Genomic DNA, 25,869 nt, shown 5'->3' with positions numbered 1-25,869 from the left:
GGTACATAATAGATTTCTGTATTTGACCCTGAATTATATTGAATTTTATCAAAAGAAACAGTGGATCATACCAAATATTACAAGTGATCATACCAAATATTACAAGTTTTCTTGTTTAGAAATGAGAACAATTTTTTTAACATAATTTTTATTAAATACATATGAGTAAAGTAAATAATTACATGTATGTATAAAAGTGTATTCGTATTAAGATTAATTTTTAGCTGGTTCGATGGTTTCACCTCCTTGAATCTGACCCCAGCCAATTAATCTGTGAAATACAAAATGAGTGTTAATGGTAGATATTAACTTAACAACCTGTAGGTATTGCAATAATTGCGGTATAAGACTGCTAGGCATTACTTTTCTAAAGATAAGATCATTATTCGTGTGAAATTCTAATGTATCTAAAACATCGTAAGACCATAATGTACTAAAACAGTAAGACATCCTAAGACCATGCTTGATTATAATCAAGGTTAGCATTTGTCGCAGAAAAAATAAATAGACGAGCATACTGAAATTAAGAATTAATAATGGACATCAAGACATCTAATTAAACTGTTAGTAAAATAGGATTTTAATCGAATTACTGCTCAATTTGGTTTGTTTTTTCCATATGTGTGACAGATAACTAAAACTGTTTGGTTCAAAACACACATAAGCCATCAAAAATTTATAGACATAGTTGTGATGAGTGCAGTTAAATCTTACCGCCAATGGTTTTCGACTCTTCTGCTAAGGGCTACTTTCTCTCCAATCTCAGTGCACACAGGGTTCGTAAGAGCGATTTTCGCTAAATCGGCTTTAGTTGCGATTACTCTGCCTCCGGTACTTAGGGAACCAATGTTCACTAACAACACCTGAAAGAAATATTTGTGCTTAGAACAAATGCTATAATAACGTAACGTTCTGGGACTGTTTTATTTTTAATACCTTGTTTGTACCACATGAAGCAATAAAGATATTATGATTATGAATGTTACTAATCTACATGAATGTAAAAGTTATTCAAAACATTTTTTTTACTTCTTTTGTAACAGGCTTTTAAAACGCATTTTTTCAATCCAATCAGCGAAAATGAGAAAATTGTTGACATTCATATGAAATACATTTTATTGTTTGAGAGAAAATGCTGATTGGTGTGGCAATTGGCATATAAAGGGTTTAGCAAGAGCATTTTAGTTCTCCATTATTTAAAATTCTATTTGGAGTGCAATGAATGTAAGTGATAATAAAATGAAAATAAACAAACCTCGTTTTTAGTCAACTTCTGTACTTTCGCGGCCTTCTTGTCGCCTTCCGTGCGGACACCTAGCAGACGCTTGAGCAAGTAGTACGACACTTCGAGCTTCACAAAAATGCCGGGCAACGCACCGACCGCTCCAAGTACCTGCAAATTGATTTTAAAAATTTATCAAGATATCATGAGACGTTCAACATAAAGTAATATATTACACCTACTGTAGTATTATTAAGTTTGTGAGGGAAAATAAATAAATATTTTTCTTTTGTTCTGATTAAATCTATTTATATTTTGGTTTGCTCCACAATCAGCAAAATATCGGCATCTACCCGCTTTACGACGCGCGCGCATCGGTCACCGTGGCACTATGATTCTCCATAGATAAGAATAAGAACAACGTTCTCTTTTTTTCTCTTTATGAAAGTGTATAAGAGTAACGTATACTTGTCAATACTTGTCATGGTGACGAGTAACCCGTGCGCGCGCGCTTTTTTACTTGGACAAGACGCTAGGTATTGATTTTTCGGAACATACCAAAAGGAGCATCGAGTAGTGCATAATTATTACAAACGATCGTGAGCATGAGCATAAAAATTTTGATTAGTGTCTATGTGTAGGGCTTTTTTCCTTTGACACTTTTTCCACGTAAATAGGCAAAGGAATGACTTAAGAGTGCCTTATGGTGTATGTTTACGAATGATCGTAACACGATCGTATCGCTAATCGATTACAACACTAACCTGTCCGACCAGACGGTCAGCGCGGCAGAGGGTAGGCTCGATCTTGGTGCCGACGCCGATGAGCCCGCCAGGCACGGCGTATTGCAGCTCGTTTTGTTCCGCGAAGAGCGACACGATGCGCGAGAATATCGGCCGGCACGTCAGCTTGCCGTCCGCGTCTTTGCTCACCAGACCGGGTCTCACCTGGAAATAAGGATCAGTTTAGAACGACGCCTGAAAGAGAATAAAACAAAATAAACATAGCCACGATAGCCCAACGGTGAAGTGGTCGGACTGGACGACTCGAGATTCTAGGAACGCGGGTTCGAATCCCACCGCCGCTCGACTATAATTGTGGTGAGCCCTCTCGTAACACAAGCTTATTTAGCTTAACACGAGGGGCTAGCGGGACTACTTATTAGTAATTTGTGCAATACAAATTGCTAATCTAATAATCTTTTTAGATATTTGGTATTTGTGAAGAAGGGGAAAACATTGGGTAATCTCGGACGGACGAATGCTCCGGCTCCGTTTCAATGGGCTCCAGAGGACAGCGTCGAGGTCTTGAACCGTCTTGGCCGTCTTTGGGAAGCCCTATTTAACCCACTGGCCGATGGAATGACCTAACCTACCCTCTGAAATTCGACGGTGACCTCTGGAGTCCAAAAGAATAGGCAAATGCAATACATTTCCCGACGAAAAAAAGGAAAAACATTTTCTTCAGGTTATTAGGAGGGTTATTGAATTCGGTGATAGATTGAAAACTCACGGGCAAAAAATAATCTATGGTAAGGGCTATACTTACTTCAATTTCCATGCCAACAGTGAGCACTCCTTGCAGGATGGAGCCGCCAGCGACGCCACCGCGGAGGTCGTCGACCTCGCAGCCCGGCTTGTTGACGTCGAACGAACGGATCACGATCATGCGTGGCGGCGACGTGAAGTCTCTTAGAGGAACTGGGATCTTCTTTGTGATGTACTCGCATAGGACCTGGACGGATTTTCTATTGTAGTTACCTCAAAACTGGCGTTGAACAATATCATATGCATTAAAGTTCAAACTCAATCATAGCTGGCCAATTTTAAAAATTAGTCCTAATTGAAAGGGAAAAAATAAAGTATTTTAGTAAGCCTTCATAGCCAAGCTCTTTTGCATTATATTTAAGCCCAAAAAACTTTAACGTAGCAAAAAAGTCAATTTTGCAGTGGCACCTTTCAATTTCATTCAACCTTGAATCTATTTTTGAAAGTAGAGTACTACTTGAAGGTTGTTTCATTATAAAATTGTATAATCAACTATGTTATTATTATTATTATGTTAAGAGACTCAACAAAATACCTTGTACCTCAATAAAATCAATGATAAATAAGTTTCATTACCTCAATATTATATTTCAGCTGAGCAGAGATGGGTATAATAGGCGCGCCCTCAGCGACCGTGCCCTGCACGAATTTGACTATCTGCTCATGTTGCTCCTTCGCCTGGCCTTCCTTTACCAAGTCTATTTTGTTCTGGAGGATGAGTATGTACTTCAGTTTCATAATCTCGATCGCAGCCAAATGTTCACTTGTCTGAGGCTGTGGGCAGGATTCGTTGCCTGGTGACGAAAATTATGTTGCACGATTTAGATAATGTAAAAATTCTGTAAAAATGACATTACATAGTATGAGAAGCATAAATCTTATAAACTGGTAGAAACAAAGGCTAGCCAAGTATTCGCGTATACCACATCTCAGTGCTTTTTTGCATAGTTGCTTTGCTGTAGCCCGAATGTTATCGCTATGTGTGTGGCCCAGGGGTTAGAAAACGCTAGTTTTACTGTTGTATTGGTTCAGTCAGAAATCCGACAGCCTTCGGTCGATCTTGTATCTTTACACAGTGGTTCTTCTAACGGCGATACATCCAACTTTGCCCTACCATCGGAAGGTAAAAAAGCTGTGTATACCTACTCTGCGTTTGTAAAGGCTTACGAAGGCAGTGCTGGTTGGTAGAGTAGCACAAATGGCGTCTTGTGCAGCTTTGGATAGTTATGGCCCGACCAAAGACGAACATGATAGAAGTTATTAATACGAACTGCTTTCCAGACAAGCTGTTGGAATATAATTATTTACATAGTATATCCTGACTTACCGGCAATAAGCAGAAGCGCGGCGTCCATAACCGCGGCTCCGTTAAGCATGGTGGCCATAAGGATGTCGTGCCCAGGGCAGTCCACGAAGCTCACATGGCGCACCAACTGGAAGCGCCCGGTACAAGCGGTGCGGAGACAGGGGAAGCTGTCATCCTTCGACGAACCGCCCGAGATGAAGCTCGTGGGCCGCGGGCACTTCGGGTTGTCGCATTTGTAGATCTTTGCGTTCGCGTAACCTGGACATCGACTTGTGAGATCAGTGAAGACAGCGGGTATTTTATTAATAATTAAATTTTATTTTTATTCCCGTAAAAAATTAGGACAACAGGAATAAACTGAATATGCTGCACATGAAGCTTAGAGATCTTATGTTTTGTTCACAAAGATATCAGTATTTTGAATCGTTTAACACTGGAATCTTAACTATGTAAATTAGGCATGATTTTGCAACTACAATGTGTAGTCTGATGTGCTTTCTACTGTAGGTAGGTACTTACATAAAAGTGACATATTTTAAGTTATGTATTGTCATATCATAAACATCCAAGATTATTGTCGTGTTGTTGTGAAATTTCATTTCTTTTTGCAGGGAATAAAAGAGGTACTGTATGAGTAAACACAAGAACTGTGTGCATCTGAACCATTTTATTCTTAATAATAAACTTAGACTATAATATACCTAACTACTTACAACTGCATAGTTCGTCAACTTCAATACAACATTTATCAAAACTAGTAAAAATCTTAACACAAATATATCAATACTTTTTCAAGGCCACCAATTGGAAGGATAAGTTTTAAATGTCGACATAATTATCAAAAATACTATAAGTTAATGTTCTTCTACCAAGTTCAGCACCTTTTTAAATTTCAATATAAAATTATGTGTTACAACTACAATATTTGGATTACCTATGAATATTTTGCATGCTCATATAAAATCTATTTAAGGTTATTGTGATTATTTAAGTTTAAAGAAAGGAAGGATATTATATTACAAAAAGAATGACAGACAGATTTCTTGGTTGCATATTACATTGAATACTGTAATAAATTGTTTGAGTATTTTATTAAAATATTTCATTGAGTTAATCATCAACATAATTTATAGTGAAACCCATAGGCGACATAAAACATCAGAATACTAATGAAATCAGACCACAAAATATCAAAACAGTTTATAAAAAGAGATTCATATGGAATTTGTAAATCATGAGGAATATTAAAAATTCCATTACTTTAACAGTGCAATTAAACGTCATAAAAGTATTTTTCAGTCTATCCTAAACAGTAAAGAATAACAGTATTTAAAATACATTCATACATACAGTACTCTTTGTATATTAAAACTAAGAAAGTATTTAGCTTTGCTGTATTTATTTCTAATGTATCAAAACAAATATTTTCTGCAATTGATTGCTCCACACTTGCATTCAGTACGATTTCTAAGATTAGCCATATTTTCTTGTTGCATTTCAAATCTTGATTTAATGGGTGAAGCTGGAGAGTTGGGTGTCCCTGCTTCCGAGCCATTAGGAATACTGACACTATCACAGTCGGAACTTGTAGCATTATTCTCTGTTTTTGTTGTGGTACTACTTGTGTCATCACTATCTGATGATTTTTGTAAATAATCAAAACAAATTTCTTCCCCTATTTCAATGTCGCGTGTCGCAAACAAAGCTATCATCGGCAGATTAGGGTCCAGACAGTCTGCCCAGACGGCCCACACTCCCAGATTTGGATCACAGGAGTGATTTATAAAGTGAGATACACTTCCCAAATGTCCAGCATCAACCGTATACGGATTCTCGACAGAATTAAAATCTAAATCAAACAGATATGTTAGTCCTTTTGCATCATACTCTCTTCCCCGTTTCTCAGCTTCTTCAAAAGTAATAATTTCCCCAACATATTGACAAACAAACTGTCCCTGTCTGATTTTCTGCTCGCTTTTTACACCCCAACCACAGCCATTAGCTGTTCTAAAAATGCAAAGTTTCACATTACGGCCGCTTTGTACAACACGATTGCTACATTCAGAGGAACATTTACAAGTTTTGTTACATTCATAAATTGGAGTACCAGATGCCACCCGCAGTCTTTTATTAACGGTGTAAGCAAATAAGCCGCCCTGCATACCACAGCAGGACTTAGAACGACAGTTGCAAGATGTACAATCACATCCAATAGGTGGATCGTCTGGTACCGTTACTCCTACACCAGGAATACAATCATTTATATAAGTGAAATTTGTTGGTGGACCAGCCAGGTCAACATCATTAATGACTGTTAATTTCATTTTAGATTTATCAACTTGGTTCACATGGTCCTCCCAATCTTTCAAAGCCATTAATTGACGACTACGTCTTCTGGCTAATACATACAATTGTAAAACATCACGAGCTTCTTGGACAAGTTCTGGGCCATAATGCTCATTTTCTTCAGTGAGTATAACCATTGACAGTAACTTAATCAAGAGTTTTTCTTTCAATTTGCACACATCTATATCTTCAAGCTCATGCAATCTTTTTGCAAGGTTATCATCACTTAAAAGGTCACCAAATGCAATTTCTTCTTTGAGTTTTTCAAATTGTTCACAATACTCAAATTCTTTGTTCACTAAAAATGTTTGTAATAATGATGGGCAGTTATCAAGATGTTCCAGAGGTTCCCATGTGTTGGCACTATTAGACCAACCTTTCCATTTTATGTAAAAGAACGGCTTTCCCTCATAAAATTTAAAATCTAGAATTTTTTCTATGATATATTCTTCGGTTTCTCTCTTTTTGTTTTTCTTTTGTTTCTTTGCAGCTGGAGCTTCCACCTCTTCATCAGGATCAAGAGAAAAATTTCTTTTGCGTGATTTTCTGTATTTTTCCAAGAACATGTTTTCATCTCTCTCTTCTGCCATTTCTTGATACATTCTTACTACTGAGTCCGACACGCGCTCTGCAACATACCATGTGTATTTGAGTTAAGACAAGTTCATTAAAATATTTTTGATTGACAATAAAAGATATTCAGAAAATATAATTTTGACATTTACTTTTTTCACATGGTACATTACAAAGCAGCTGTGTTACAGTAATTTATTTAGATCAATCAATATTTTATCCATTCTATGTTTATTGGCAAGAATAAACATTTAATTATAGCTACTTTGTCCAATTAAATTTATATTAGGTTGTATTTATTTTAAATTAATACAGAGTAAAAATATTCAATACATTTATTAAACAGTTGTCAGAATATTTAAGCAGAATTGGCTAGAGGTTAGCTTATTTGAAACTGACTTTGCACAGCAATATTTATTTATTTACTGGTATTAACTAATAAAGGTATGAATGTATAATTATGGGATCAGGAAAGCAAGCAATGCTCAACAATATTTTTTTTAGTAAGGCATATAAAAAAATATTTTATTATATTAGTATGTCCTCTTATGGTCTGCTTGCAGAATGCAGATACAATTAGATTTATTTTTATTCAGATAGGTATATCACTATGTTTGGCTTCTGACACAAAAGAATGTTTGCACTTATATTATGGGAATTAGATATATTGTTATGTAGTTCTAGGTATTTTAAAATTATACAATATTATTTGTCATAAAACTAATTATATTTCTCAAATTATTCTGTAATTTACATAAACACTCACCTAACTTGATAGTAATATTCCTTTCCAGCTCGTTCTTAAACCTGACAGTTTGTACTCCTGAAATTGCCTTCACAACTGTCGATTTTCCATGAGCTACATGGCCAATGGTTCCAATGTTAATAGTTGCCTGCCTTGATATCACTTCGGGTGATAAAGCCGACAATTTTGTGACATCCTAAAATATAAACAATAGTTAGGCTTAAACAATAAGAGGACTGTAATTATTGTGCAACCATACTAATTTGGTATGTGAAGAGTGCAAGATTCTTTGGGAGGTTATGACTACATAAAAGTTAAATTCTATGAAGTAAAAATACAAATAAAACTATTGTTATAAGTACTGTAGTATGAAATTTACTCAATTCATTCAGAATAATCGTGGTGGTAAATAAATTCACCATACTTACCAATTTGGTTAGATCTTGCTGATGCAAGTTTGACTGAGCACTTCGACCCTCACTTGAAGCCATGATTGTAAATGTTTTGCAAGAATGATTGTATTATTTAGTTGTTATTTAATTAGTATTTTCGTAAAACAACACTGCTTCTTGCACAAAGCCTGGTATTTTTTAGCAAACGTATGTAATAATTCTAGGGGCATGAGAGCGTGCCGCGTTTTAAAACTAGTGATGTAAAAGTTGTCAAAAAGTATAATCTTAGAATCGACTATTTACCGGTTTTCTGATTATATCACGCATCATACAATATTTGACAAATAGATTGAAACCCAAAGCCGTGTACTTATTAAAAAAAAAGATGTCACATTTAGCTGCTGTCAAAATTTGTTTGTCAATTTTGTTGCAATCGGCAGCATCGGGGAAATCTTTTTTAAAATTTGCCCTTTCTAATAATTATCTCAAGCTCAAGCGTGGTATTGAAAGTTCATGTGCTTTATTAAATAGTTGACTGCTCATTGGTTTATATAATGAAGAATGAAGATCTACAAGATCAAACTAAAAGGTTGCGGTTCAAGCCTGTAACCAATGTTCAGCACTTTTCCGAGTCAAACTTTGATTCAAAAAGCAAAGAAATGAAGAGCAAGGGTAAGGTCTTCTTTTTTTGTGGGCTCGGTTACCTATTTAATAAAGTATAAACTAAATTTGAATTCTGAATTACAGAGGGGGAAAAATCTGCATCGCTTTTCGCCTTTTTACATGTGGAGCTCACTCGCGGCTACCTATTAGAACACGATGAGGAGAGGTTTTCGGCTAGACGAGAGAAAGTCTATTCTTTTATAAAAATCCCACAGGAATTAGAAAAGTTCATGGCATATGGTTTCTTTCAATGTGCTGACTCTTTATTATTTGTTTACACTTTTCTGCCACTAAGATTTATGATGGCATTTTGGTCATTTTTTAACAGATTATTTAGAAAATGCTTTGGGTAAGTTTTTGATTGGACAATCATTCTGTTTTGTAACTCATTACTGTCTTGACTTCTGTAATACATATTGTTGGAATTAATTGCTACAAGAATTATTTCTATAATATTTTTTAGGTTTTATTCTAACCCACGGAAAAACATATTAAAGCCAGCAGAGACATGTGACGCCTTGAAAGGTTTTATACTACTAGTGTGCAGTATTCTCATGTGCTATATTGATACCAATATGATGTATCATTTAGTCAAAAGTCAGAGTGTGATGAAGCTCTATATTTTCTATAACATGCTGGAGGTTGGAGACAGACTGTTTTCTGCTTTTGGTCAGGATACCATTGATGCTCTCTTTTGGACAGCGACAGAACCTCGAGACAGAAGAAGGGAGCACTTGGGCTTAATACCCCATTTGTTGTTTGCAATGACTTATGTCTGTATCCTTTTAAAATATTGAATTAAGGGTATTTTAGAATAAAGTACGTGTCAATTTGAATAAACTTATCAATTTACTCAAAATAAACCAATCTAGTCTTAAATTAAACACAATATTTCTGAAAGTTTTTACATCATATTAAATCATTAATAATCATTGTATAAATAAATAATTTTCTTAATATTAATCAGTTCTTCACAGCTTACTGGTGTTGTTTCAAGCAACAACATTGAATGTGGCATTTAATTCAAATAATAAGAGTCTGTTGATTATCATGATGTCTAACAATGTAAGTAAAACTTTTTACATAATAGCTTCTTAATTATTTTCATAATGAGATAGATATAGGATAAATAAAAACCTTAATTATTTACAGTTTGTTGAATTGAAAGGCAGTGTATTCAAGAAGTTTGACAAGAACAACTTATTCCAAGTATCGTGCAGTGATGTAAGGGAACGGCTGCATTTGTCGGTCTTGCTCTTCATAGTGGTGCTGCAGACTATGAAGGAGTACATGTGGCGGGAAGAACGGTTCTGGATCCTAGCCCCAGACTGTGTGCTTGTTCTAGCTTTTGAAGTCATCATAGACTGGGTGAAACATGCTTTTATTACAAGGTACATTACACACTTTAACTTATATTTTTTAACTATGTACGTTTTTCAGACTTGTAATAAAAGTGATGATAACATTTTTCAAGGTGAGACATTAATATTGTGTGGTTTTCAACGTGTTAACCACAGTAATAAAATTGTTTTTATGTGTTTTGCATTAACTACCATGCATTAACTTATTAGATTTTTAAAATGTTATGATTCTCAAAAACTAACAGTATTTTGTAGTATTTAATTGCTATTTTTCATTTACAGGTTTAATGAAATACCATATGGCGTATATAGAGAGTATACCGTAAGCTTGGCGTACGACGTCGCTCAGACGCGGCAAAAGTATGCCTTCAGTGATCACTCTGATCTAGTAGCAAGAAGAATGGGATTCATTCCTTTGCCATTAGGAGTAGTCATCACTAGAGTCTTAGTTCATGCTGTTAAAGTGGATGGGTGAGTATCATTATTATTATAAGCAATTGTAAACCTTATTTACACTATTTGTAGAGTTGTGTGTTATGGAATAATATGTTTTTATTGTTCAACAGGTTTGCAGCAATTTTCCTTATATTCATAGCATATTTGTGCCTATTGACTATAAGAGTTCTTGTATCCATTGTGATACTTGGTAAAGCATGTGATTTGATAACACAGCACCAGACAGAGAAAAATGAGAGTCACCACACTACACCTAAAAAGTAAGACTTTTTTGTACTGTTTGAGATTATGTAAAGTCCCTTTTTTAAAGAGTACTTATTATAACACAATTCATTTTATCTTTATAGAGAACAAAAAGAAATAACGAAAGAAATAAACAATGCCCACAAAACACCGGACACAGAAGCAGCTCCAATCAAAAAGCCAGTTCAACTGAAGTTCCTCATACCAGAAGATGTTGTTTTGGTAACAAACATTTGTGATCATGACTACTTTGTAACAATGAAATCTATTCTTGATCTAGAATTTGATGCTATTTGTAATAAAATTCGATTATTATTTGTTTTACATAACAATTATCTTGAAAGCAGAAATTGTCCTCTCCTAAGAATCGAACTCGGGACCTCTGGGTCTTGTCACTATACCACAAAGAAGATAAGCTTCATCTATTGTCTGTGTAATTTTACCGACTTAACAAAAAAACTAAATAATTATTTTTGTTTGGGCAGAGTGAACCATTAGTGGACGCGTCGGTGGGTGCCGCCGCGATTTTCTCAAACAGCGCCATCGACCTCAATGGCGTGTGCTACCTCAACGACAAGATGACGGCGCAAGTCAAGCAGGAGAGCGGCGACTACGTGGAGCCCGAACTGGTAAGCAGTTCAACAGATTGCTAGGATTTGGGAAGGCTAGTTTCCTAAAAAAACTTAGTCCGTCAAACAAACATATTATCAAAAATATTGGACACATTTTTTTTGTTATTCAAACAAGTAATTATGAAGTTATGATGCGTTGTTTCGCGTGACGTCACAAAGTGCTATACTTTTAAGCACTGATGTCACGGGCTTAATTTTTTGAAAAAGTGAAAAATACGTGTCGAGTATTTTTTGACAAGTTAATTGACGGACTAATTTGAACTCTTCCTTTTTTACCCAGGAAACATCTCTATTTTATGCTATTATTGTTATGCTTTTTCTCCTATAAATGCAAATATTAATAGATTTGGTTTTGGTTGCTACTTCAGTTCACAAGCTTGTCAACAACTTTGCTTTAGCTAGAGTCAAGTTGGAGATAATAAAGAATAAATGCATGACCTAAGTCTGCCTGCTACATTGCTCGTTTAAATCGATTGTTTAATGTTTATTCCGAATTTTGTGCTTCCGAAGCTTTCCAGTTTCCACTTACGAAAAATCAGACTGCGATCTTCTAGTTAGAATCTAATCAGATGAGGAACAAATGCATTAAGTGATTTTACACTATAAGCCTCACTTAGGAATCGAACCCAATATCTCCGAGTCGAGAGCCTAACTCCACTGCGGTCTAGTGGGGACCTATAGGTGGGGTATCCTGAAAATGTTACTATTTCTTCATAGGTGGACGTCAGTCGAAGCGCGCCCGATATAAAGGCCGCCGCTGCCGCCGCGCCACCAGAAACCGTGGAGCGCCCCAACTCACCCGACTCCGAAGGACTCAAAAGGCGCTCCGAGTCCGAACCCAACTTAGTCAAAGTCGAGGAGCACTACGAGGAGGCTACCTAACACATCCTATGCTGTACGCTCCTTATTATTTATTATCTTTTTTACACCCTCTAGTCTGATTGACACTATGAGTGCTATCTGAGATTTGTGGATAATGTCTCTCTGTGTAATATGGATGTGTGACGCGATTTGATTAAAAAGGAGACTTCAACAGTTCTATAAAAATTTTAGTTAATTTTTAGCTGTGCTATGGTGACAAGATGGTTACGCTTATAACTTTTCTAAACATAACGTTTTTACTTCTCTTCTGATTAGCACAATAATATTAATAATCGAGTATGTGCCTTTAATATAATTTATGCTTTCCAATCATAGATTGTGATAATAAGATAACCCAGGTTAAGGCAAGGAAAGACATTAGCGATTACGATTTCTAGAATAATATTTACTTAATTCGATCTATAGTGGTTAAAAATTAGCAGCAGAATTTTTTATTTAAAATGTTTTTTAAAGTTCATATTGTGTAATTTTAAGTGTGTTTGAAGTCTCCAGGACAACCATTATAAATTAAACTTACCTGTGGCATGACCTAGTTTCAAAATGTAGGTTGACGTGTATCGATCTTTGGGCGCGACTATATTTCACGGTTCAGTCCTGCAGTTCGCGCCATGAGCGCTGCACTTTGCCATGACGGATCGCGTAACAACCGTAGACAATTCATTACATTTGGTCGTTTGTTCTTCCGCCGCCCGCCAAATTAAACGGCCTACTAACTTGTGTTAAATACCGTGCAAAATGTTTTAGTCAAAATAGTGTTGGTGACAAACGCGTAGATTTAAATGTAAGACTGAACATCGCTGGGTGCTTAGTGTAATTTGATTCCCGAACGAAATGAAAATATTAGTCAAGTTATTTATGTTAGGTGTTTTTTGATGACGATCAGATTTTTTATTTATTTATTTTGTAGTTTATCATTCCAGTAGATTTTGTCTATGTCTGTTTATGGTAGGTACAGCCGTAAGTAGGTCAACCTGCCACAGAATGATAAGTTCCCTTAATAGATTTTGAATCTTATTTCTCTAATTTATGGTTTAAAATCGATTGAGGAACATTTTCTTTTTGGTTGACGTACGTGCGGGATATTGGATGATTCGGGCGTTATTAAAGTTAAAAGCAAAAAAAATCGAAAGTTAAGAAATGATCTTTGGTTTAACGAAATGTTAATATCATTTACGCAAGTCTAAAATAATAATAACATTTAATTGTTGTATTCTTGTTATGTTCCTACTTTATAATGGCTACTGAATTTAATTTCAAAGAACATTTTAAAATTTTATTTGTATATTTACGGTTTCCGGATTGTTACATATTTTTATAAATAAATAGCATATTTTCTTCATGCTTGCTTTACTGTTTTATGATATAGAGTTTAATTATTTATAAAACATAAATATCAAACGAAGATAGTTGTTTTATAAAAATACGTTTTGAACGTAAAAATATAACAACGTAGGAATATTTTATTTATAAGTATTTAAGTATAGCTTACTTATATTTTAATAAATTGTCTTGTATTAAAATATTATAACTGCATATTATTCTCTAGAAATATCGGAGTGAGAATTTTCCTTTTATCTCTAAATGATTTTTCGTTTTACATTATTAAAAGGTTTTTTGTTAAATACTTTTTTAATTTTTCAATTAATTTAGTCCTTTCCATGAAATAAGGTCGACATTTGCTTTGGTTTTTGTAATCACAATTTATTAATGGACCATTATAAAACGTGCGAGGCCGAGATGTAAATGTAAAACATGAAAAAATAAAAAAACTCATAAAACTCATTTATTTTTGCAAATAGGCTTTTAAAAAGCACTTTTACACGTCCCAATATTAACCCTACCACTGCTTCGGGACAAAAAAAAATTGCGAAATAGCGCCACCTAGTGTCTTTTGCTCACAACATACGAACGTGAGCGTAGAGTTGGGTTGAGTAATTTGTAGAGCCTGTTTTCGCGAAGACATAACATTCACGACAGATGGCGCTACACGTTTTGTAATGAAAATATTTACGGAGAGACTATGGTTAATCAACCTTGAACTTAGTTTAATTGATCTTTAATTCAAGTCGAGACTAAGATTTAATCATTTAATAATGCTTTATATTGCATTATATTTTTTTAATTTAATTCTAATAGCGTGAAATATTTCACACATTGATAAAAAGGTTAAGTTTATAAGTTATTTAATCATTTTACACAGGACAACATGGAGTTTAGGTAGTATTAATCTTAAATTATTTCAGTTACATATAGGTATCTTATTTACAGCAAAATTGACCCTTTGGTCTAGTTCCAAATACAAAGTGTAGAAAAACAGATTTTACATTTATTTACAACTTATTTTTTGCGATAAAAATGCATCTTTTAGCTTATTATAATAGGTAATTACTTTAGTACATAAAACTAGATAACATTTATTTCCTTCATCCTTGTAGGTACATATACATTTGTCTATGTTTGCTTGCACTAAACAGAACTTGCGTTCATGTGTCAGTTCAATGGATTTAATTTGTACTGAAAAACTTAAATGTCAGTAATTATAATAGAGTTAACTCTACTATTTCTGAAATATGGGGAGACAAACAATAATCTTGACTGTTGCGTGGAATATTTTTCTGTGTAAGAATATGTGAATGTCGTGTGCCAATATTCATTTGTCCGTCTAATTTTAACTGATAGAGGCAAGCAGTTGCCAAATGTTTCTGGGTTTTAAGTAAATAACAGTTCCCAAATATTTTTACTACTAAAACTTGTTTTTAGTTATCTAAAAAGTCTTATAAATTGTATATTTTTATAAAATCTGTGAGTTTACATTATATCAAGTAGAAATTCACAGAGGTTGAGATACCTCTTTCTTTAACTTTGAGATCTGTTATTAATGTAGGTTCAGGATACTATTTTGCGTACTTTAAATCGCAATAAAAATATTTTTCATATAATTACTTACGAGGAAAGTAAATTCAGGGCAAAAAATCTTTCTTTTCACTTTTTGTGATCTTTCAGATTTTGTGTAACTATTATTATTGATGATAAAATTTCTGAAGATAGTGATTTAAATAGGTAGCTTGATTTAAATTCGAATTGAGAAGTCTTGTTACCTTTACTTACTCAGCTACACGGTTTCGTCGGAACAGGTTATGTAAAAGTAAACCACAAAGTTCAAGTTTTCAACAATTTGTATTTTCGCACCTTAGGTGGTTTCATATTAAATAAAAATTTCTTTTCTCTTATATACACATTAAATCCAAATTTAGTCAGAGTGTATTTACAAATATATTAAATAGAATTTAGTAAAAATTAGTGAGATTTAACAATACCTACGTACTTAAGACTACTTATATTTTAGAACATCAACAACATCTTTCACTCTGGTGAAATACATAAGAGCTTAAATTAATAACCATACTTACACAAAATTCGTAAAGATTTCGTACCCATTCACTAGGTATCTCGTGAACACCACAATAGTTCATCGTTTACGTTTGAAAATTTTCTAAGTTCTAGGAATCAAATTGAAATAGTGATGCGTATCACCGAGGGTTGTAACAGAAGTCAACAATGTAAAGTCTCTCCAACCGCGGCTCGGCGCAACTCGTAGCCTACACAAACGCCAACATCAATAACGTTAACGCGATGCAACATTACGTAAAGTGTGTAAGAATTTAGTCTTTTCCGTTACAATTGTCACTCGTTTGACTAACATGATTACTCTTTTATTTAAAATCTATCTACGCTAGCCTTGTCTACCGGAGACCTCGTCTCGTCATAACAGTAAAACATCATAACTCGTCCACCTCGTGTGATGCGCGGTCTGGGGGGCTCCGGGCTCCGGGCGCGACTCGGGTCGCCGCCAGTGACGATTGGAGGCGCAAGAGTTAGTAATATTATTGTCAGATATCCTAAATTCATAACGACCGAAAATTTTGAAAGGTCCACCCTGTAGTGTTCTAATCACTGTAGTCGGTGACAGGTTACATTTTAATACCAAAATTTTACTTCACTTGTTGCGGTTGCGCTAATTTCTTTTCATGAAACATTACACTTATTCTAAAGTAAACAATGAGTAACAAGTGATTCACACGAAATAAGTGATTTACAATAGTATAGGTATCATAAGTTGAAGACATTTTAATAACACGTCTATAATTATGTATTTAAAAAGAACTTCTATTTGTGCTGAATTTTGTACTCATGACGAAAAATTAAATCATAGCTAATTTATATTACATTAGGTTGGTAGCTACAACAATGTGAATTTACTTTACTGGCATCATAAGGGCTCCCTCCACGGCGTGCTGTGTGTAAAATATTAAATACGGTGCGGTCGCGGCCGCGGCCCGCCAGTCATCTAAAGTCTGGATCCCTGTTATCGTTGCCAGCCGCCGCGCAAGGCGCCCGCTAATAACTATCGTACCAGTCATCTCAGCAGTCAACACAGACATCATCACAGTAACTGAATCCTAACATTTAAGAAACGAATCTTACGCGTAATACAATTATACTTATACAAAAACTTATGAGTATTATAAATTAGGGGCCCTCTCTATAGGTACTTGAAATAATTAATAATGATTAAGAGATCATAATTTACCGCCATACACTATTTACTAGATTAGTCTATTATAATACGCACATTATAAAAATATATGCCACTGGGGAAACGCAATAGTGAAAGATCAAAGTAACGAGTGCGATGCAAGTAATAACACATTATTGTGAGGCAGCCGAAGGACAGGGGACTACAGATCCATTACAATACAACTCGTCTAAACAAGCAGAATTGAGCAAATTTTGTTAAATTAAAATCGTTTGAGCAAGAGAAGACCGTGACAGTACTGTCGAAAAATAATTTTAAATAAATAGAGATTTCACGTAAATATTATAAAGGTACATAATTATAAAACAAACAATAGTCGACATTCTCACGTTCATATCATCTTCGACTAGAAATATAAAACAAAATAATATAGTTATCACTTATTTAGCAGTCGTGTTACACTTAGTATAAGTATATAAATAAAAATTGCAGTGGCACGTTGTAAAGTTAAATTAATGGCACAGTTTCACGTTAGTTTTGTAAAGTATAAGAATATTAATATAACTACAATAGTTAGAGTGGTCTCTGCTGAAGAAACTTTTACCATTACACAATTAAATTTTAATCATATGTAGATATAACTAAACGTAGAGAAACAGCGTTAGATCTACTTATGATATGCGGTAAAGGTCTCCTCGCACACCATCCATAGGCTCATTGTATCACTTCCTACGATCACTTCAATGCACACTCATCAAACTTGAACGTATCGGGCATACACCAACATTAATGCAAGAAATATTTAAGCTTAGCTACAGAACTACCGCCAGATAGAAAGATATGTGTTAACACTACGTCGAGAACGACAGCGACGCAAAAACAACGCCTGCGTCTGCGCGCACTGACGCGGATCCCGACGCGTTCACTGGACACTTAGGCCATATCGGTTCGCATCTACGCTTGTTCCCAGTCGAGTTCAATCAATTAGTCTACCTATCTAAATAAATACATCGAGCTCATCTCCCACCACGGTAATTACAAATACGTATAAAAAGATATATATTATATAAATTTCAGTGAATTTACAAATGTAGAGTTAATAAAGCTTCGTTAAAGACAATCTTTTACACCTAAGCGATGAAATTATTTTATAACTTCAACGTGAAAATATAAAAGTTCATTGTTCTTCGGACGCGGGTGTCCAGGGCGACGCGGGCGAACCGCTAGAACGCGAGGAATCGGACCCGGGCGAGGGCGAGGGCGAGGGCGAGGGCGCGGGCGCGGTCGCGGTCGCGGTCGCGGGCGCGGCGGGCTAGAGCGAGCCGTGCGAGTGCGGGTCGTGGTGGTGCGGCCCGCCGCCGCGCTCGCGCTTCAGCCGCTGCTTCAGGTGCACCTTCGCGTGCCGCTTCTTCTCGTCCGACCTCGCGAACTTCCGCCCGCAAATATCACACGCGAACGGTTTTTCACCCGTATGCGTCCGCACGTGGGTCGTCAGGTGGTCCGATCTGCTGAATGAGCGCATGCAGATGCGGCACTGGAACGGCTTCTGGCCCGTGTGGATGCGAATGTGCCTCGTCAGTTCGTCCGATCGGGAGAAGCGGCGGTCGCAGCCGTCGACGGGGCAAGCGTACGGCCTCTCGTGGACGGGGGTCTTGCTGGGCCGATTGGGGTACTTCCTCGGTTTGACGGCGACGAGCCTCAGCGGCTGCGTGCTCTGCTGGTACACCTGCGAGAGGATCTCGTGGCCCTTGCTCGTGGACGGGTTGTACTCCGCGAGCTGCACGGGCCGGTCGCCGACGGGGCTCGGGTAGGGCTCGCGCTTGGGCATGCCCGAGGGCCCCGGCGTGGGCTGCGGCGGCGCCACGTACTCCTGGTCCCAGGAGTGCTGCGGCTGCGGCTGCGGCTGCGGCGGCGGCGGGCGGTACTCGCAGTGCTGCGGCGGCGGGCAGGCCTGCGGCTGGCAGTAGGCGGGCTGGCAGTCGGGCGGCATGAGGTCGACGCGCTCCTCGTACTCCTGCTGGAAGTACTTGTCGACGCTGCCGGGGCCGGGCCCGGGCGGCAGCAGCCACTGCAGCGGCGGCGAGGGCGCGCGCTTGGCGCCGGCGGGCGGCCCGTACAGCGAGGCGCTGGCGCTGGACGCGTTGCTGGCGTCCTCGGCGCGCGCGCCCGGCGACAGCGACGCCTCGTGCTTGTGGCGCCGCGGCGAGCACACAAGTGATAACTCATCGCCAGGTAAAGTACCTGTAACAATGATATAACATTGTTAGTATTGTTTATTTTTAACGCATGTGGCTGTGGTTTTTGCTTATCAAAGTTACAATAACGATAGCTTTAATTGCAAGCAATTATTTTCTAAGTGCTCTTGTAATCGATGCCGTTTATTATTTGTTGCCAAAGCAAATGTAGAAACGAGTGCTTTAATTGCAATACATTTTTAAACTGCTTATCAAAATTATAAAACTCAAATGAGAATTAGTCGTTACCTACTGAATTTAAATGTAATGGTAAATTCAGGTAGTTAAATCAAGTATTTTTTATGCTTTTCAGGGCTGCTTTTCAGAGTTAGTAACGTTATTTTACAGAAATAATATGGTCCTTCCTTGTTTGTTAAATCTTGACAGTTAAATATAAAAAGTATGTTCGTGACGCGATCCGTTAATTATTTAACATTACATGTGTTTGTGTACAAAAACGTTTGCTCTATTGCTACAAAAAGCATTGTTATTATTAAGCATACGTTTTCAGTTTTGTTATGAATGAAGCGTGATGTAGAGTCGCGGGCGGAAGGCTGATAGCTCGCAGGAAGCCGATAGGCTATCGCGCTGTATCTGGACGGCCACCAGCCGTCGGCCGTCACCTACTGTTTCAATCACACTCAATACGCACTTAACTCTATAAAACTGATTTTTATTTTATCGCTTCCTGTCTCTAACTTTGTTTTTGCTAAATTAATTAGCGATTCGTTAAGAGCGCAGATTGTTTTAAATGGAAACTCAACATTTTGAGATTTTGAACCTACTTATTTAAGTTTTTCGGGTGCTTTCATGATGCGTTACTATTGGTTGTATTTAATGATTAATGTTCATTATTCTAATTAGGAAGATTAAATGATCTTCTTAGATCATACAAAGTAAGAAATTAAATTATTTAGGTTTTGCTAAATTCAATTAGCATTAAATTTCTAAATATAAAACAATAATAATAAAGTATTGTAATGAAAAAAATATTACCATTAAACTTTACAATGAGATAAATTAGAATTAAAAGTTTTGAGCTTTTGCATTTTATTTTGTAAAATAGTCTTAAAGTCAACTTGTTCAATCTCTGCAACATTTTAAATGTTTTTAAAACGGAAACAATATTATCTAATACTTTTTAAAATATTTACCCGTCAGGAACAATGAATGAACGTATCACAAAACCCGCACTTAGCACATAGGGAGCATCCGTGTAACATTTAAGTTGGAAGTCGCGTGAGAGCGAAGTGTAGAGACGGCAAATTCACAATGAATGCTCTATTCAGCTCCCGTACTATCGATCCGACCATATGACACGGGGCGCTGAACTTTTCTTTTCACTTTGAAACGAGCACTGAAACTTAATAGGCAACTTCTTTTTCCTGAATTGAAACTTCTCGACTTCCGAAAATGATTTCCTATAAATCGTAGCACTATGAACCCTAAAAGCACGGACATGCGATTTGTGAAAAAAATCGCATTGTTTATTTACAACGTTATCGGTCGAGAGCCGGCGGGGGCGAGTCCCGCCTACAGGTCCCGTCGTGCGTAGAGACGGGGAGGCCGTGGCCGGAGCGGTTCGCACCTGAGATAGGTGGTGGTTCGAGCAGACTCGGGAAGAAGGCGGGAAGGTCCGAGGTGGTGACGGGCGTGTTGAGGTCGCTCGGCATGCCGCCCGTGGCGGGCGCCGGCGCCGGCTTCAGCGAGCAGTCGAAGCCGAGGGTGCCGACGTCGGAGAGCGACAGCAGGTGCGGCCCGACCGGGGGCTCGGCGTCCGTGCCCATCCCGTCCGGCACCACCTGCTCCTCGGCCCAAAGGCCGATCGGTATCACGAACAACGCCAGCGTGAAGACGGCCTCTCGCGCGGCCGGTGCGTTGGGGACTGGCGCCGCGCGACCCCGCGCCGCAGTTTTATCAATGGAGCCGCGGTCCCATATTCGGTAGCGGCGCGCGCAGCTCTGCCAATCGCACGGCGAGCTGCCCCCCCGAGGCTGACGTCACCGCCCGGCGCCGCCCACCGCCCGCGCCGCCCCCCCCGGCCGCCCGCCGCCCCCCGCCCGCGAAGCCTCCGTGCATCGCTTCGTTCCATTCAACAAAAGCGAGCGCGTGCCGGCCGGCCGGCATTCGTTCATAACAACGTTTGCTTTTTATGCACTTTGATGATGCGCTTTGCTTATTATTGTTGTACCAGTTTTATTTACGACCACTTATTAATAGCCAAGCTTCAAAGTAGTAAGATATGATTTATATTATACGCGTAGGTACTATATGTTTGTGAGCATTGCATTGTTATTAGTATTATGATGATACTGGTGATATTTTATAAGATTGGTTGGACTCTCGAAAAAAACTTTTCTTAAAAATATAATACATGGTATTCTTGACCTCACCCAATAAAGTTGTAAATGTTAGACACATTCTGTTCCGTATTCTTATACAATACAATGTAGGTAAAATATTTTTACTGTTAATAGTTATTAATGGTTGATTGATTTTGTTTGAGTTACAGTTTTACTTATTTGGGTTCGAATTTTAATTTTATAACAGAAAGTTACCGAAAAACAATTCGGCTCTATCCTTTTTAATTCAAAAGCTACATAATTTACATGGTTTGGCGATTAAATTCGACGTAGGTAGCTCTATAAAATTATATAAGTAGGTAAATATTATTATAGGCTAATAAAGGACTTTTGACCTTTCAACTCATTACAACATAAATAAAATCAGAAGAAGAAATAAAAATATTTTTCGTCTTATATTCATCGAAGTAAGGCTACAGCCTAATTCAAATCTACATGTACCTATCTACGAGTAGCTTGAAAAAGTTACCATAATACCCAACCAAGGATTTTTTTTAAATCATAGCAAGTCGTTTGAAATAGAAAACAATAAGTTGGCAACATTTGAGCTAAATGTACCTACATTTCGTTAAGTTGTTTACTATTTAGATTTCTATTTTAAATTAAAACATACTAGAAATTCCAAGCGCCACACTGTGTCCATACTCCTACTTGTTGTAAATGTATTTGTTTGTGTCAGGTGCACTGATTATGTATTTATGAGGGACTAATTGGCACACTGTGTTAACCGGTGGTTTACAGTAACCGCGCGGAGTGTAGGCTTCGCGAGTGGGCGGCCCCTGACAAGATCAAGGCAAGGCAATATAACGCTGACCAACATTTATTGCCCAACAGTTAACACCACTAAAACACGGACGATATATGACACTTTGAACGAATTACAATAAACATCTCACCTTAACGAACCAGTCAATCGCATTCGTTTGACTTGGAGCGGTTCAGGAAGTGAAGTGGATTTACATAATTTGCCAATTGCATTCGAAATAAGGTTCAGATCCACATAATATCGGTAATTAAATTAACTTTAAAATATATTAATATGCTGATGTTGGGAATTAATTTTCTCCAATTTTCTTTTTTGGGAAGATTGAATATACTTATTACTACTCCTGTAGCGCACGCAAGAAGAATCATTTAAAACTAGTTTATCTTAGTAAATCTTGTGTAACTTCAACACATGCACTTAAACGTGTTAAAGTCAATGTGGAGTAATATGGAATTACCTATATGAAATATCTTATAATTTTATGATGTAAGTTAGAAGCATCCCATTTGGGATATCCCAACCTTCAAAATGTGAATTCATGCAAGAGTCTTGTCATCGCCAATTTATGCCTAAGGAAGGTCAAGCAAAAGTGGTTGAAATGCGACCAAAATTACTGGGAATACCGCAGCCACTTGGATGATTGGAGGTTCCCAGGCGCCAGCACATGGCAAGGAGTCGTGCACCAGGCGGCAGGACAACGGCCTGCGCACGCGCTGCGACTGGCCGAGACACGCCGACGCCCGGCAGGCCCACATGCAGCCGCTAACCCAATTATCGCGTAACGGAGACGATAAAGAAAAATAACAAACCCACGATTTCACCGACGTCTAATTATAGCGCGCTATTTGTGAGTGCGCGGGCGCAAGCGGCATAGCGTGGCCGCGATGTCAGGGCTATTCCTGGCTGTCAGCTGACGCTCCCGCACCGTGCCCGCTCGTAAACACCACGCAACCGATTGACGTAAAATGCGAACAATCGAGTTTTCAGCAGGTGAATCACGAGATGAAAACGTCCCTGCGGGAACCGTTCCAAAATTAACTTCGCTGGTTTTGGTTCGGACTTCGGAGGCGGGGTTCTATTTCGACTCGTTACCTCAGTACTCGTTGTCTATTTTGGTTGCGAATCTATTTCGTTTCTTCGGGGTTATTCATACTTTGAACTTTGAAAGTAGTAAACAAGTATAATTAGCCATAACGTGATCAGTTAGACTAGATTTTTCCGCATCTATTCATGAGACTTGAAATAGAAGAACTTGCGTCAAGAAATTCGGATGGCAATCAGAGGTCAGTTATCCCAGAAACGTTCGGTACAGTAAGTCAGGCACAAACATTCTCATAGCTGTAAGGTGAAGTGTCACGCTGTGTCACCGTGAGTGTACTCGTGCAATTTGTACAAACACACTTGTTATGAGTCGCGCAGCTTCCCACGGTCGGTGTTGCCGGCGCCTGCGACATTGTGGGTGCACGCGGACACAACACTACAGCATGGGCAGACTCTGTCTACGAGCTACTATTTATGCTGGCACGAATAGTACACATCAAAAGCTTGTAGGAGGTAACTAATCCGCAGTTTGGATGTTATAATAAGCGGTAGTGGTTTTGTTTCGAGCTAGAAACATTAATTATTAGGAGCTTCAATTCTTTGATAAATGAAACTTATAATAATTGCGCGAGTAGGACTCAATCCGTTGTTTTTATTATCCTAGATCCATGGAATATAAATCAACAGTTAAGAGAATAATTAATTGCTTCTGTTGTGATTATGAATGTGTTCATACAAACAAAGGCACGAAAGTGAAGGTTGACATCTCGATTCTTTGAGTTGCTGTATTTTGTTGAAACACTCATGATAGGAGAATGTTATAAGAAAGACATGCGCGTCTCATCGTTTTGGCACTTGCTGGCCATCGGTCGGGCTATTAATACATACGTGTTGCAAATGCAATTCTGGGTGACGGTGTCACCACGGTCCATAAATATCCGTTGCCCTATCTATCATTTAGTCGCACTATGACTCATTGCAATTTTATGCATTGGATGACGTTCAAATGTTTCTTTAGACAGCCAAGTAATGCTTGGACGTTCCCATGGGGCAGTCACTGCACAAAAAACATTGCGATGTGTCAATGAATTATGTGTCCGGTGAAATTGACATCAACCATTTAAATGGGAATTCATTTTGTAATCATCCAATGAATGCAATAAGTTAAAATTGTACGCTGATATTCCCTGGAACCATACTTTTAATCTACATATTCACAATATGGAAATGTTTCTTGGAAAACGTATTTCATTATTCTGCTCTAGTTGGAATTACCAGACGCCACCCGCCCTACACCCACCGGTTTAATAAATACAGTTATGATTAAGTTTGTTTAAATGTAAAAGGGAAATTTCTACTAATTTATTATATGATTTAGTTGGGTATCTATTATTCTCAACTTTAAGTAAATCGTTTACTAAATGAGATAATATGTATAATACCCATCCATGTATTACTATTTTAGTAGAAGGTTAGGAAGTACCTATTTCATTACCTAATGTACCTACATATATTTGACAGTATAAATGAAAATAATAATAACGAAATTGCTGACGTTGTTTTGAACTAACTTGTGTAGACACGTGGAAAATTCTATTTTGTAATACTTGTAAAGCTTAATTCCCGTTATTTTATAAAAGTTGGAAAAAGTCGTTAGAGAAAAATCTGTACCGTGCAAAACGACGTTGTAAGCTTAACCGATAACAAATGTAGGTTAAAACAGAAGCCCTACTCGGCCCAATGATCTCGATATAATCGGCTTTACACGTTTTTCCTGCCGAGGATGTTGGAATATGGGAGGGAGTTTGAGAATCGTGAAGTCGTTTAATCGAAAATATTTTGTCAGAATAGACCTCAACACGCAGTGCCGCGTGCGTGTGCCGCAAAATAGCCCATGCTCATCCCGCAGCTATGCTGGCACGGCTCGCTGCTCGCACGGCCAGCCGAGCGCGTCACGCCGCAGTGTCACGTTTAATATTACGCTGACGAAAGACACTCGAAAGCTCCATCGAGCGGAATCATCAGTCATCGCTGACGTCTACAGCCGCGAAAAGCGAGCGTTTATCACTTTTCATTTATAGACTGTGTAATCAGTGTTACGACGTAATCGGTTTTACGTATGCTGGTAATTTGGAATGTGAAAACAAGCGGGCGGTGGCGAATACTTTTATAAATAGAAAAGTGGTTTATACCCTGAGACTTATAAAATCATAATGAGTATTTTTCAGGCATTATAGACCCTAGCAGACGCTGATACCTCGATGAAATGTATCGAGTAGGTATCTTGTTCATTACGTGAAGTTTTAATCAACGAAGTTAATGTGTGTAACAAAACCTGAACGAGCCTTTGTAAATTTGATTCAGCTGAAGTACCTACCTAACCAAAACCACGCAGAACATAGAGAAATTTCCCTGCATTCTGAGAATTCTGTTGTTTGAGCAGCAGGGAGTTTTCACGGGGGGCGCTGGCGTCACGCCACCCGCCGCCCCCCGGGAATTATCCGAGTGACGCACACGCTTACACTCCTCACTTTTATTTCTTGATTCATGAATTAGATCA

General features: G+C 37.8%; 3 protein-coding genes across 4 annotated transcripts; 1 reads left to right on the top strand and 2 right to left on the bottom strand.

The window, feature by feature from the left end:
• Positions 1–185: 185 nt before the first annotated feature.
• LOC135076217 (eukaryotic translation initiation factor 2 subunit 3-like) lies at positions 186–8,401 on the bottom strand. 2 transcript variants are annotated; one of them, XM_063970700.1, is made up of 9 exons: positions 8,168–8,393; positions 7,761–7,935; positions 4,097–4,333; positions 3,346–3,563; positions 2,771–2,956; positions 1,987–2,169; positions 1,256–1,393; positions 715–863; positions 186–271 (listed from the first exon to the last, which is right to left on the bottom strand). In XM_063970700.1, exons 1-9 carry the CDS (start codon positions 8,228–8,230, stop codon positions 214–216), a joined length of 1,407 nt encoding a protein of 468 aa, XP_063826770.1. In that variant the 5' UTR covers positions 8,231–8,393; the 3' UTR covers positions 186–213. The 2 variants fall into 2 exon arrangements, with proteins under 2 accessions (XP_063826770.1, XP_063826768.1); XM_063970698.1 differs by lacking the exons at positions 186–271; positions 715–863; positions 1,256–1,393; ... (2 more) ...; positions 3,346–3,563; positions 4,097–4,333 and adding an exon at positions 4,724–7,049 and having other exon boundaries at positions 8,168–8,401.
• A 144-nt stretch (positions 8,402–8,545) lies between these two features.
• Positions 8,546–13,992, top strand: LOC135076236 (protein TAPT1 homolog). The gene is made up of 10 exons (XM_063970718.1): positions 8,546–8,803; positions 8,879–9,143; positions 9,258–9,571; positions 9,762–9,859; positions 9,947–10,185; positions 10,438–10,626; positions 10,722–10,871; positions 10,959–11,076; positions 11,340–11,483; positions 12,204–13,992. Exons 1-10 carry the CDS (start codon positions 8,686–8,688, stop codon positions 12,366–12,368), a joined length of 1,800 nt encoding a protein of 599 aa, XP_063826788.1. The 5' UTR covers positions 8,546–8,685; the 3' UTR covers positions 12,369–13,992.
• Positions 13,993–15,526: 1,534 nt separating this feature from the next.
• On the bottom strand, positions 15,527–23,023 carry LOC135075988 (early growth response protein 3-like). The gene is made up of 3 exons (XM_063970434.1): positions 22,883–23,023; positions 20,728–21,100; positions 15,527–19,146 (listed from the first exon to the last, which is right to left on the bottom strand). Exons 1-3 carry the CDS (start codon positions 23,021–23,023, stop codon positions 18,218–18,220), a joined length of 1,443 nt encoding a protein of 480 aa, XP_063826504.1. The 3' UTR covers positions 15,527–18,217.
• Between the last annotated feature and the right edge of the window lie 2,846 nt (positions 23,024–25,869).

Source organism: Ostrinia nubilalis, chromosome 11 (genome assembly GCF_963855985.1).
Source record: "Ostrinia nubilalis chromosome 11, ilOstNubi1.1, whole genome shotgun sequence".
In the NCBI taxonomy this organism is placed as follows: Eukaryota; Metazoa; Arthropoda; class Insecta; order Lepidoptera; family Crambidae; genus Ostrinia; species Ostrinia nubilalis.
The sequence above is the reverse complement of the archived record's forward strand: the minus strand, read 5'-3'. Positions and strand labels throughout refer to the sequence as shown.